The sequence below is a fragment of the Pleurodeles waltl genome, chromosome 4_1 (genome assembly GCF_031143425.1).
Source record: "Pleurodeles waltl isolate 20211129_DDA chromosome 4_1, aPleWal1.hap1.20221129, whole genome shotgun sequence".
NCBI lineage: Eukaryota > Metazoa > Chordata > Amphibia > Caudata > Salamandridae > Pleurodeles > Pleurodeles waltl.
Genome location: NC_090442.1, coordinates 974,048,118 through 974,062,589, shown reverse-complemented (window position 1 = coordinate 974,062,589; position 14,472 = coordinate 974,048,118). Strand labels below are relative to the sequence as shown.

The 14,472-nt window shown below is 39.2% G+C and overlaps 1 protein-coding gene across 1 annotated transcript in view; it reads left to right on the top strand.

Annotated features, from left to right (window-relative positions):
• The window catches only part of GRAMD4 (GRAM domain containing 4), a 479,241-nt gene that overhangs the window by 413,881 nt on the left and 50,888 nt on the right, over nucleotides 1-14,472 (top strand). Inside the window, exons 14-15 of the mRNA XM_069229727.1 lie at nucleotides 2,485-2,639; nucleotides 10,625-10,772. Coding sequence (XP_069085828.1) covers nucleotides 2,485-2,639; nucleotides 10,625-10,772 — 303 coding nt within the window. The remainder of the gene's footprint in view (nucleotides 1-2,484; nucleotides 2,640-10,624; nucleotides 10,773-14,472) is intronic.

Below are 14,472 nucleotides of genomic sequence, written 5' to 3'. Positions count from 1 at the left end.
ACCTGTAAACAAATGACACTTATAACAATTTGTAATTTATAAATTACCCATAAGATCTATGAATAAAAACAGTATTCGCTTCAGTAAGGGGACACCATCAGAAGGGAACAATCTGAAGATCTCTCAAGTCTACATGACTACAGATCTCCCCATTAATCTTACTCTGGAAATATCACTGGAAAGTCTCTGGAAAAAATCTTGTAAAGTCTGCCTCAAGTCTCACAGTAGCTCTCCCTCTATAGCACTGAAGACAACAATGCTCCCTAAGAATAAGTGACAGAAAATTATATTACTTTTCACAAAGCTCACAATTGGTCAGGACATGGGGTGTTGTACACTTTGCCAATAAAAATACTGTTAGAAAGTAAAAGGAAGCTTGAAGATGTAAGATGCTTTCTATTTTTTAAACAATGACAAGGAGGGCCAACATCTTAAACTGCATAGTTAGAGTTTCTGAAATCAGCTGTTTAACTATTTTCTGTGTGAAATTGTGCTGCACAGTGTGATTATTGTCTAGTACTCCCCAAAGAGAACCCATCCCCTCACACCTCAACCCTTTCTAGGTCGAGCAGCGTGCAAGCGCTGCTTTTCCGTCCTGGTGTTCTTTATCTGGGCTTTTAACCACTCCCACTGCACGCCCATCACTTTCACTCGTTCATGGGCTTGCCTTTCAAAAATCCTTTATCATTACTAAATGCTTTACGTTTGTTCCTCCTTAGGGCAGGTTTGTTACCGCCTTGGACATCGCCCCTGTTACAAGGCTATTTGCACTTTTGAGGATAACTTTGGCTGCGAGCAAACTTCTTTTTCCTTTTGTCTCTCTCTTCGCTCTCATAGCGGTGTTTTGAATTGGCTCGCTTATGTCAACTGTTTTACTTTTTATTTGCAGTTTGTGTGGCAAGAACAGTCCAGTTAGGAATATTTACAAGACTAATAGCTCTACCTCGAGCAAACGCGAGACCCATTGTATTGCAAATGTTTGTTCACTTTTGTTTCTGCCCTTTGCCCTCCATGGGCACTCGTTGCTTACTTGAGTCAAGCAACCCGGAAATATGTGATAGTCCGAGTGCCTCACAAAGTGGATTGAACTACATTTATTTTTTATTACCTCTTTAAAGGGAGAGCGGTGGGGCGGGACGGGTTGAGTTAATGCAATCTCGGAAGAAATGACTTTTTCTTATCAAGATGCTGCTCAAAACCCTGTATTTGCTCCTTTGCCCAAGAGAATAAAGTCTCTCAGAGCCAGTGACCTCGTGCGTCTCATCACAGTGCTGTATTTCCGACCAACTGTACCGCGCTGAATTATTGTTCTGCTGCCTTCATTTACATTCAGAAATGCAGAAAATAACTTATGGGTCAAACCTCCAAAAACAAGGAGTCTTGTCTGTATTTGTACAGAATAGGTTATCTTCACGAGGGTTGTAGGAGATACGAGCGTGCATGTAGAAGTACTGCTGAAGAGTAAGTGAACAAGAGAGATATCTACTTGCTCTTGGCATTTCACGAAAGGTTACACTAACATATGGCCTCAATTTGGAGCTTCTGTTTTTCAAGGTATGCAGGAGCTCCCAGACCGTGGCCTGGCAGCAACCTGTGCGCGGTTGCCATGGAGAATGGCTGAAATACTGGCAGGTACAGGGTTTGGTTCTTCCAAATAAGAAATAGAAAGTAAAACAGAGCTAATGTTGTGGAAGCCAATAGATCTCAGCTCTGAAACCTATTGACGTTGGTAACGTTTTTTTTAGTTCGAGCATAGCACCGCTCAAGAGCTGCTTTTCCGACCTCTTGTAGAATATTTGTGGCTAAAGGCCTTTCACTAGTTCGTGAGCTTGCCTTTCAAAAATCCCTCGAGACCTTTAAGTATATGCGGTGCCACTGGAATTATGTGGCAGAAAGGACCAAAATATGCGGCAGGGTTGACCAATTAATGTGGCAATAAATGTCATGTTATGCATTTACATTGCCAATAGCTCCAGCTCAAATAAACGCGAGACCTATTGCATTGCATATGCTTGTTCTGCAGGCCACCCTGACAGTGTGTAATTTCACCTTTCATCTATTGTAACTTCAGTTACTACAAATAATTGTTGATAATAATTCAGAGCAACTTTTACTTAAATCCGTTGCCTTTTTGTGTACATCTTGCCTTAGTATTAAATATTTAGGCCTCAATTTATTGGAACTATCTTGCTACGAAGCAGAGCATACAGTTAATGGGGATAACCAAGCCTCAGTGTCAAATCATCACATTCAATTTGATTAATTGAATTTTTCATCACGTTTTGCCTAAATTATGCGTTTATCTTGTGAAACACAATAAAATCTATCTAATTTAACTAGTGAACACTGGGTGTTTATAGTTTGCTCACTGTTAAATATAAATACCAGCTGCGTTTATTTCATTTATTTATACTGACTAGGCCTTCATTACCGGGACTAACTAAATTATTTGCTCAATGTAAATTAATCTTTTTTCAATTGTAGGGCTTTATGCTGGAATCAAGTTCTTCCTGATTGATTTCGTCTTCAAACGTTGCCCAAGACTTCGATCAAAGTATGACACACCTTACATTATATGGATCAACTTGCCTACAGATCCACAGCTAAAAGAGCGATCAAATGCTACGGTGTCAAGACGGGTAATTCGTATTTTGTTTGTTCTCTGTTGCATATTAAGAAACTTTGCATTTTACAGTGATTTGAGCACACAATTATAAATGGAATCCAGGTTGGTCTCTTCCTCAGTAAATATATATGCATGTTGCGAATGCAAATTGTAAATATGCAATATGTAGTCGCCCTAATTAATGTAAGTTTTTGAAAACTAATCTCTTGCCTGCATTAGCCCCGTATAAATATTTTTTGATGCCTATATTTATTGATAAGAAAAAAGCCATTCAGAAGGCCATTCACCAAAATTGTATAAGAAATCCCCTTCTCCAGTGTCCTCAACCTTGATTAAAAAAAACTGGATGATACTTTATAGAAATCTTTCCAAACCCAACTTTTGTGCATCTTTTTTGCCCCATCATTTTTTCTGAGACGTTCAGGATTGGTGATCAAAATATTCGGCATTTGGAAAATTGTCAGACCTCTTGAACATAGTAACCTTTCTGTGATTCGTTAGATGAATGGTTTGGGGAAAATTGTTGAAGGAGAATCTTATTAAGGCACAGAGCTGGTCTTCTGGAATGCCATGATTACCTTCATTTCTCAGCAAGTGTAGATGGAGTTCAGCAAAACTGAAATCTGAAAGGAATAGTATTGAGGAGCCTGCCGATTGCTGTCTTGTATTGAAAATACACTGTTGCTGTGATTTTGAAAATACTATTTAGAGTAAAGTTGAGGTTAAGGACTTCTCTGGTTGCTAATACATCGGTGCGTTGAAATTCGCCATAGCAGCAGCAAAGAGACAAACCAAAACGAGCATTTGCAATGCAACGGGTCTCGCGTTTGCTCATGTTAGAGCTGATAGCTTTGTAAACTCCTAATCCGACTTCTCACCTATCGGCAAAAGTGCATTTATGTACGTAACCCGAAAAAGTGCAATTAACTATGTAAAGCGCTCGACTTCTGCCAAGCGAAATCGCGCTAGTAAATTAGAGAAAAAGTAGTCCACGAGCCGGACAGAAAACAGCGAGCCTCGCATGTTTTCTGTACTTTGTCGATTCGCTCGAGGAGGGCTAGCCACCAGAAAAGGCATGACGTATGCATGCCTTCAGCTAATGAAAGCAAGCAGATTTTATTAGGCAAGCCCACGAACCAATGAAAAACACTAACGTGACGTCGACAGGGCTCCGAGCCCTTTTCTAAACATTAAAGCGTCTCGCTGAGATACGCATGCACAAGCGCATGCAACGCAGGCATGACCCTAAAAAGGTGTGCTTAATCTTGAATGTACCCAGTTGTGTCAGTGTCTGAGCTTATTATCTATGTGTTCTATATTTTAGCAATTAAAAAGGAAATTCTGCTACAGATCCTATGTTTGAAACAGTTCTGTTGAAACCTTATAAATGATAAACGGATCATTTGGGTGTGCTTGGTCTAAAATGTATTTTTAGTTCAAATCTAGTCACCAACCTAGCATTCTTTTTCTGATGATGAACTCTTACAATAGTCTGTGCAGTAACCTGATGAATCGAGCAGTATATATTATTGTCATTTATTGTGCCCAGTGGATTTGTTCAAATCTGATCTTTCCAACCCAGTCATCAAGCATAGAAGAATCTGTCTTCTTAAGATTTATTTTGATAGTTATTTGCATCCATAGAGGCGACTTAGGTTGAAGTTGAACAGTTATTTTTTTGCACCTCCTCAAAAAGTACAATTACCCAAGGCCCATACAAGGACAGTTCCAGAAGGGTCCAGGAGCAGGGAAGACTTAAAATGGACAGATGCAAATATCACAATACACAAATTGCAACCTGTGTTGTTCCTTCATCATTTATAGCAATAAATCTGTACATACATAAAATGTCTAGGATCCATGTCTGTGTTTTTTTTTATTTTATTTTTTATTTAGTACAGAATCTTTTATAAGGACACTCGCGACACTCCTGTGTCCCTCTTTATGCCCAGTCAGCGTTAGAACATTCCTCTAAAGGCAGCTGTATTATATAAAAGACGGGCAGTTTCAAAGTAAAAAGGAAGTTTGTAGCCCTGATCTGATTTGAAAACCATGACAATGCCCTTGATATGACCAAAGTTAGAATGTAAAATTCTAGATTGGGGTGTATATTATGGAACCCAACAATAACTTTTACTTTCAGTACATGTGTCATTTTTTGAAAATTGGAAAATCATGAAAAGGGCAACATCAACACTTTGATAACTGTGCTCTAACCACTGGTAAAAGGCAGACTGGAGATGTATGTTTGTTGTGTACAGTATTGTACTATGTGGGCTAAAGTCTGTGTCACTCTATGTATATACTGTTTTAGATATTTCACTTTTTCTTTTGTCACTGTCACATTTGTGTTTGTTGTTTCTTTTCCTGCTAGCTATCAGGTCATGACAAGGTATGGATCATAGCTTGGAAACATTATTTAATTCTGACATCTCTCCATAAGCTGACGCTCTGTGTGCGTGTGTATTGCTCCTTTGTAATGTTTGCCGTTTATGCACGTGATGTGTATTGAAGGTCATGTTTTGTCACTTAAAGACTAATCTTAAATGCTAACCCATTTTCTCTTGAGCCACGTAGCTGACCATTGAGTTCACAGCACCAATTTTAACTTGCCAGTTTTGTGATGTGATACTACTATTTCATCTTCCAAAGTCATCATTTTTTGAGTATGCAGGTACAAAATCGTCAAGCTGTCCCAGTAGTTCAGGCAAATTTGGTGCATTAGAATTAGTTTAAATATAAAACTACAAACACATTTTTGTAGTATTTTGAAGACTCGGGTTTTGGTCTTTATTTGACGAATATCAGTTTTATTGTGTTTTTAAGACATACATGCTTGAGTCGCAAGGAACTGAATTTGAACCTGATTTTCATGGTTTAGGACAATGATACCGATCTTAAGTAATCAAGATATCTGTATCCATGTTACATATCAGTGCAGTGACTTCTGGTTGCACAAATGGTAATCATGCGCAGACTGATGTCATGTGCCAGATTAAAAAAAAATACAAAGGTTTCGCAGGTGCAATTCCGGCTGCTGATCTCCGTGACCTTTTAACAGTGATGGTAGTCAAGTCTCCCTAGCTGTGTGTATAGAAGCACACTGCGCTCATTCTTACAGTGACACCTTGTTGTACCTCAAAGACTAGGTACAGATACGCATGACATGTCCTGTGACTTTACTTCAGTTTGTGCGCTCCAGCCCGAGAGCAGGAGGTGCATTTTCCATCCCACATCTAAAAGGTGAAGTTTATGATTGTAATACTCCTGGAACATTTAGGCTTATTACTCACCTCGGCAAGGGGATTGAAAACGTCCACCACGTCGTAAGCAGTGGACATTCAGTTCATTCATCATGACCTCGTTTGCCAGTGCTTTTGTAATGAGTATTAGCACGCACATATGAAATTCCATCATCTCCATTGCCAGTGATTCTAGGCGAATGATGGAACATCCAATTCTCTAAGTTCCATGTTGCAAAAGAAACCTCATGCTGCATCTTTTATATTAAAGTGTGATCTCTACAAAACGTATGACACAGTGTGCTGTGTTCATATGGGATACTCCTAATGTCACAGAGTCTTTTGAAAAGTATTAAATGAGGTATTTAAAAACAAGAGGAATGTTAGCTCATTCAATGTCCGGATCCATTGGGAGAGTCTGCTTTGCAAGAATGGGCAATTTTCTCAAGAGGATACTTGTAGAAGCAAATTATCTTGATGGCAATGAAGAAGTATGGTTTGATATAAAAAGTAGTTGCATGAAGCTCTATCTTAAACAAAAGACAAGCAAAGAGAAACTAGCTTCATAGTACTGAAAAGATTAAAAGAAATTGCTTAATGGTAATGTGTTAGGAATATAGAAAATTAGCTCTTCAGGTGATGATAAAGTGCATTTGGAGAAGGAGATTGGAGTTTTGAATGTAATCAGCAGAGCAAATTGCCTTCTCATTGGAGTGGGCATATAGACAATTTGTTATCCAGTGAAGGAAGAAAAGATGAGGGTATGAGGAAAATAACAAAGTAGGTAGAACACCTGGAGAAATCACATTTTTGAAACATATGTTTGTGAACTGTCCACCACAAAAAGTAATTTGAGCAGCCATGGTTGTGATGGGAAGTGATGATCAGATTATGAGCACTTCATACAATGAAGTATGTCTTTGGGATGTAGCCATCAGCCACTAGAAAATAGACTGAGTGGAAGTTGATGCATCCATTTTTTTTATAGAAAGTATCCGTGTTCGTAAGCTTTTCTGTGAGCAAAGCAATTGCATACATGTTGTGCATTCCAGGATAGTAAAGAAACTTAATGATGTCATTCTCTGGCACTGAGAATGACTTTCATTTGCTCTCTGGATCTTGAAAAGGTATCCACAGACTAAGTGTAACTGCAGCAGGCCTAATAAGCATGGCATGCAAACCTAAGGACAGACTCTTATAGAAAAGAAGAACCAAGTACTTATTCTGTGGAATGTTAGCCTGATGTGTGAGTGAGAAACGAGCATTGATTGGAACCCACTGTGAATAAAGTGTTCTGACATGTGGCTTATCCCAATCAAAGGTCCCCTAACGCTTGCCCGTCAGTACATTCTTCAGTGACAGTGCTGAAGTGCTGGTAGGCAGGTGATGGCTGTTGTAAAACAATAGGCATATCTTTCTTTGTGGTAGCATTACTCAGAGTGGTGAGTTAAGGTTAGTTTTAAATTGGAAGAGGTATGCATTGAACCACACGGTGTGTTAGAAGATAACATTTTGAAGGTCACAGAGCATGAAAGGTATTTTGACTAGGGTTGGTTGTTTAGGGCTGGGTGTTATACTGCAGTTTATACTTACCAGAAGACAGTGAGTTATATCTAGAGAAATTAACATAAACCAAGCAAAGAAAATTCGGCAATTGTGTCTCAGCAGACAGTGAATATTTTATGCTGCTGTTCACTTTCCCAACTTGGTAGATATCAGGGAATTCCTTCGGCAGTGGTTCAAGGTACCTCACAGTAACAAGTTGTGTTCCTCAGTTTTTTTTTTTTTTTTTAGAAGAGTTACAACTCCGCAGTTTCCTATCAACACTGTCCTGATGAGGTCCCAACATAAATAACTCAGTTGGTTGAAACATTGACATCCACTCTAATTGACTGTTCTGTTGGCCACTGTTTAGTGACTCATCTGGGGCTCTGTTTCAAAAGTAACCAAGCCTCTTAATATATAAAATTGTTGAAAGCCAGTTGTTTTTCTTGTTTCATGCACTGTACCTACAGTTACTCACGTTTGCATGTTTGATACACTTAAGCACTGCACAGTCACCTGCTTTTCTAATTTGTAGCAAATTCTTATGTACTGATCTATGATTTGAAACAATATATCAAATGCATGTTGATTACTCTTGGTTGGTATGTGCTGGTTTTTTTTGTACTTGATTCATATTAATTTATCTAAGTACAATTTACTTTGTCCTGGTAAATCCAAAATACATACAAATGACCCTGATAGAGCAACTGTTCTGTTCCTTAAGATACATTACTCGCTTCTAGGAATTTTTCCCAGATAGGGTTGGTTGTAGGGCAAGTTAGCACTTCTTGTGCAGTCTCCATTCCAATGGAAGGCATGCAGCAAAATGTATTTTTATCAAGAGTGACATTTATTTGCTCAGGATTAAGGGGTACCATCACAGAAGATAGTGTATTTTTATTAACCTTTGAAGGACGTTTCTTCATCTTAAGAAGTGGCCGGAACAACAGTGATCTTTAGTAGGGGGATGAAGAGTTTCGCTTCAAGTGCTGCAGTCCTTCGGGGTCAAAATCAGAAGTTACTCCCAGTCCCCACGTAGATGCAGTGCATTACATTAGAAATGAACAGATGTTTACGAATGTCATAAATGTCGATATTTATATACATTCCCTGTAGATCACTCTGCCGGTGACCCTCTATACATGTTTAGATTTAGACTCTAGATTGCGTGCATGCACTGTCTCAAAGAGACCTGCTGTATCCACTTTGTGGGCTTCCAAGCCTGCCCATAGGCTTCCCATTTGCTGGCACCATAGTCTCTCCATTTTGTGTTCTTCCAATTTGTCAAGGGCGTGCATACATCATACCTTTTCCGGTGATTAGCCTGCCCTAAGAGCACCGGCCAACTACTGTTAACATATGCAGCAGCCATTTTTTCAGCATTATTTCAATACTACTTTTAAAAAAAAAAAAATTTATAAATGTGTGACCGGTTCCACCACATTTAAGGAGGGCTGTTTTTATTTTTTTTAATACTGTTGTATGGGTGTGTTCAACTCACTCCCTCTGGGTGTTTCACTATGGTTTTAACTGGTTCAGGGCTACGTGTGAGAAATCTGCATTCATATGGTTATAGTTTGTCATGTTTTATTGCTGTGGGATCAGAGAGTCGCCGCCTTCCTTGTTTTCTGGTGTGTTGTGCATAAGGGACTTCAGACTCCAAAGTCACGTAGCTGCTATGTGAAGTTTCTCGGTGAAGTGACCTTTTTTTCTTGTTTTGTTTAGAGGAGGCTCTCCTATCCCTCCCTCCTTGTTAAGTGCTTGCATGTGGTGTGTGTGCACATAGAATCCAGCAGAATGTCTTCTGAGAGTGCCACAGGGTTGCCTGTGGGGGATAGTTGCCAGCGCTTTTTGTCTGTGGATGTCACTGGTCATGCCACGGCACGAGTCTTGGTGTGCGGGTGTTACTGATCAAGAGGTTTTGTGGCCGTTATTGATCAGGACTCTGCACACTCTTGCCCTATAACGATAGCCTTTCCTCGCTCAATGCCACCATAGTGCATCCCCATACTTCAATATTTTTCTCTTTCTAACAGGCATGCGCATCCCCTTGTTTTTCAGTAGCACTTTTTAACGTAACTTTCAGCCATGCTGGACAGTACCCTTGCTGCTTTGCAGAATGGCTAAAATACATTGCCAGTGCCAATAACTCTTGCATTGCTGAGACCCTTTTGGCTTTGCCAATGCTTATTTTCAGAGTACAGCCACAGCAGCATTGCAGACTCGTCCCTTCACTATGTATCATTATGGGCTAATAGATTGATGTCTTTTGGATCGTCCTCATAAGGTAATAAATAAAAGCATCATTTCAATGCATTTATTTATTTATTTGCTGTCAGTGCATGAATCCGGTGTCCTTAATCAAATGGATCCTTGTGCTTCCAGAGAAATCTCAGCCCATGTTTTGGAAAATTACTATTTTGGACAAGGAAATGGCGACCCCTTGAGGTTTATTCCACCCATGTTTAGCTCAACTTCCATGCTAAACTTGGTTATTAGGAACGTTTCCATCAGTCTATAGTTCTCCATTTGTTAGACTCACAGCCATGGATGTTGTGCCATAACCAAGAATTTAATTTATTACATTTATTCTTATATTTTTCAGCCTGAGCTTCTACATTCTACATAGTTACAAAATAATAATTTTAAAATGCATACATATGTAATATAAAAATGCAGACATAACATGAATATATAAAATGAACGTAATGGAAGTATATCATTATTTGAAATAACCACTAGACTGCAAAACAAAATAAAAAGTTTATTTGAAAATACGTAGCAAAGCACTATTTTATTGTTTGAATGAATAAAAAAAAGTGCAATTAATTGAAAACAAATTATAAGCAATGGAATGGAAGAACATCAGTCACTATGGCCCCATTTCGGAAAGCGGAGTCCTTTGTGACAAAAGTCATAACGCGAAAAGAGCCTTGCGTATTTCATCAAGGACGTCTTGTGCGTTCTGTCCTGGCTAGAAAAGGGCACTTTGTGCTGGTTATCAAAGAACTTGTTTACTGACAAAATGAATGCCTCAATCTGGGGATCTCTACACATGTACAACTCCTTGCTGTTTGTCTTCACTACGCATCAATGTTGCCAGAAAGAAAAGACAGCTTCTAGTTTAGTATTCCAAATTGGTCTTACTTTTTCATGTTAAAACAGCAAACTGTGGAGAATACTCTTGAGCTTTTAATTTGTTTCCGTACAGGTTCAGACAACATCAACAAGAAGCAATGTGAGTTCCAGCGGTCCCGCTGGATTGAGCAAAGATGAAGACGGAAGCCGTTTTCATAGTACAAAAAAAGGAAATTTCCATGAAACCTTCAATCTACCAGAAGCTGAACGTCCATTGCCAGGTATCTTATCGTTATTTCTTAAAGTAACTTACTGGAAGTAAGAATGTGTGCAGTCTCCCGTTTTGAAGTTCTTCATGGACAGCCATGGTGAATCATGTCCTGACAGGGGACAAGGAGTCACGTGTTTTATTTTCCAATATGTGAATGCATGGAAAGACATGGATGTCGGTGCAGTCTCAAATTATAATGCATTTTTAAGTTTTTTATTATCCTGACTTGACTGTGCTCTTTCCAGTGTAGAAGTGCTAAAAAAGGCATATGTTAAATCTTAGTTTACATTATTTATTTACATACGGCAAATCTTGGTCCATGTTAAGAAGTGTGAAATGAAGGTTTACTCATTTTTGTTGCTGACAGAATAAGAAGTATTTACTCCAGAGCAAGTGTGCATCAAAAACTGCTGGCATGTTTATTTATGCACATCTAGTTATGAGTGTATATAACGCCTCCTGTGGCTCTCTGTGACATTGGGTATTTAACACACAGCAGTTTAAAGGAGCGTGTGCCCACTGGTTTCCTCTCTGGTCCCATGCTTTACTGTTGTTCAACAACTAGAATGGTTCTGGTGTACTTTAGCCCCAGGAAGAAGGTAGACATTACTGGCTCCTCAAAGATAGCCAGGTCTCTCAGCTAGCATACTTGCAGAATTCTTCAATAAATAAACATGTATTTACAGAGAGTACCTGGCTACTCATGCTTTTCAGGTTGTGAAGGTTGAAGTGTGAGACTCTAACAACCCCTATCCGTCGACGGGGCAGGCTAGAGCACTTGACACTGAGATGAGTTCGTTCTTTGGAGCCTGGCAAAGGGATGGTGTACAATAGAGGCTGTCACGAGCACCATGTTTAAAGGCATTCTCCATCTTCTTAAATGGGCACAAGATCACCCAGCTAGGGCAATAAATGTCACAGGAGCTACAAGCACATAAAAAACATTGTGAGGAAAAACTAGCCCTGCAGATTCTCCCTAACTCCCCCTCCCCCCCAGCACACACAACTAATATATATTCTAAAGGCCTCCCCAAAGAAAAGATCTCTAAACACTTTTTTGTAGATGACAGCAACACAATACTTCACCATAATAGTCATATTCAGACATAAAACATTTCCTCAAGTGCTTGATGGCAGCATATTTGCCACAAACACCATAAGATATTTCTAATACAAATCATTACCAAAAATATAGAGCCCCAAGATGAACGGGGCGGCCACAAAAAGCAAAAAGCCTTTAGAGAGAGAAATGTTAACTCTTTAACCACCTTTCCAAGTGATGGAATATTTTCTAACTGTAAAAAGGGTATTCTGTGAGAGGTGGTGAAGTGTGAATGGGACACGTGTTGCCCATGGTGTAGATTATTGGTCCCATGCTGACTCATTGCAGTTGATTCAGAAATATTGGTGGTGTACAGTCAAAAGACTGAAATAGAATGAGGAGTGAAAGAGAGTAAGATGTCAGTATCCTCAACTAGCAGTAGAGTGTGATGTATTATCTTTAAAAGACGTTGAAGAAAGGCAACATAGTTACATGCACAATGGATGAGTGCCCTCTTATAAACCAGTAAAAGAATCAAGCGATCATTCTTACCCATCTTGGCCATCAAGGTTGTTTCTTTGACTGTGCTCTGACATCAATATCAGAATAAATTGGTCCAAACATTGGCTCTTACTTAAACGAGAATGAACTAGGAGGAAATAGAGGCCCCACCATAAGTGAGAAAGAAATAGTGACTTGGGCAAAGTGATGAACCTCACGAGTAGCAGAACATTGTTGGACTTTCTTGAGACATACCTTAGCCCATAGTGAGTTTACCGCTCCTAAATGACAAAATATTTGGAAGTACATGGCTGAAATTTCACAATTTCCAATTCCTACAAAATGATTGAAAGTGGCCTTTGGGAAGCAGATCCTCATGTCTAACATGGCTTAAGGGCAAAATTAGCCTTGGTACTGAACATCCAAAGGTACGAAAAAAGTTAAGAAATTTTTGATTTTAAGATGAAATACTGAGAGTGACATCATTAAATACAGTATAAAGTATCTCCTAGTTTTCGACCCATAACAAAAGGTACATGGAATCGAGACCTATTGTTAATAACAATAGCTGAACCTAGGTCCCTTGGAGTCATTACCTGGTGATGAGAACACAAGTGACGTCTAAATAATGACACCCACGGAGAAAAGAAAAAAGAACTAAGTCAGAGCCCTATTTATGAAAATGTCTCCTGGCCAACATCTCATCTACATTTTGTCCAGAGCCTCCCACTTTTCCGTTTTTGTCAAGCCACCCCCATTTCTGTCCCGGTGATAAGTAAAAAAACAAAGAGCAGCGAAAATATTTACTCCCATTGTAATATGATACCACACTACAAATTTGTCAAGCTGTCTATTGACCCTCCCTGGCCCACAATTCTAATCTTCCTCTTTGGGAAATTTCTGGGATATCTTTTTTTATTTCTTCGTTTTTTTCATTTTTTCGTTTAGGTTTTTCCTATTTCTTTTTGTTGATTTCAATCTTTTAACTTTATTTACATTTCCAAAAGGCTATCCTGAACTTTAACCTTATATACGCAAAGACCAGTCGGTCATTTGCTGAAAAACCGATGCATGTTAGTACTGTTTTTCATTTGTTTTTCTAAGGCACTCCCAACAGCGCAGATTTGTAATATAATATGAAAGATTAATAGTTTTTTATTTCTCTCAAAGACACTGAATAATTCACAATGGTAGCTTCCTGGGCTGTAAATGAATCGCTTCAATGTATGCTTGTGGCCTTGCTGATTCCATCACCCACCAACACCATTTTAAGAATCTGTGGATAAGGAGAGATTAGCTGCGGAGAATAGAAGACTTGCACTGCCCAGAGTTCTTTAGAGTTGCCCCTCCCAGGATTTAAATATCCAGCTTTACAAGTGGTTTCATGCCATTTGCTTTCACGGGGGTGCGATAAAGTCCTTGAAAGTCCTCGACACTGCTGATTTGTATGGGCATTGGTAGAGTTAGAAAGTAGGAAAAGCAAGTCAGAACCTTCTAGTGTGGTGGATGCCTGCAAGGGACTGCTACGTTTTTAGTTTTCCCAGAACAGAGAATACCTCCTGAATGGATTGCTAATGGAAAACAGCCAATAAGGTACAAGAATTCCTTTCTAAGAACCCCTGCTCATACGTTTCGGGGAGATTTAAACTTGAAGAAAAGAATGATTTTGTGTACGTAGTGGTACTTGTATAGCACAAACCTAGCTAAAAATCACCAGAGCCCTGGAAGAAGTTTGGCGGCTGGGCAGAAAAGAAACCCTGCATTGCTTGCCAAAGAATACCTTTGCAACTTTTGCTTTGAATTTTTTTTGTGAGAACTTGTTAAGAACTGGAGAAGGCAGTTCCCTGACAATACCCATAGAAAATTACATCCTGGTGTATTGCGGACAGCTGTTTCTCTGTTTGGGAGTTTCATAATATGGCAGCTTAAGTGATTGAGGTAAGAAGAATACTCAGTTACATGGTATGGTATTTAGATGGCTGTTGTGACCATTAGCAATTTATTTGGTCATTGGCGTGTGCTGTGGACTTGAGGGACCTCTTGTGGAACCTCCAAAGGCCATTTTGAAGAGTCCCAGCCAACTGGGATCTTTAGAGGAGGAAAACTCCCCAACAAATTATCATACAAAATCAAATCTCATTGAAGCACAACTGTTCCTTAGAAGAAA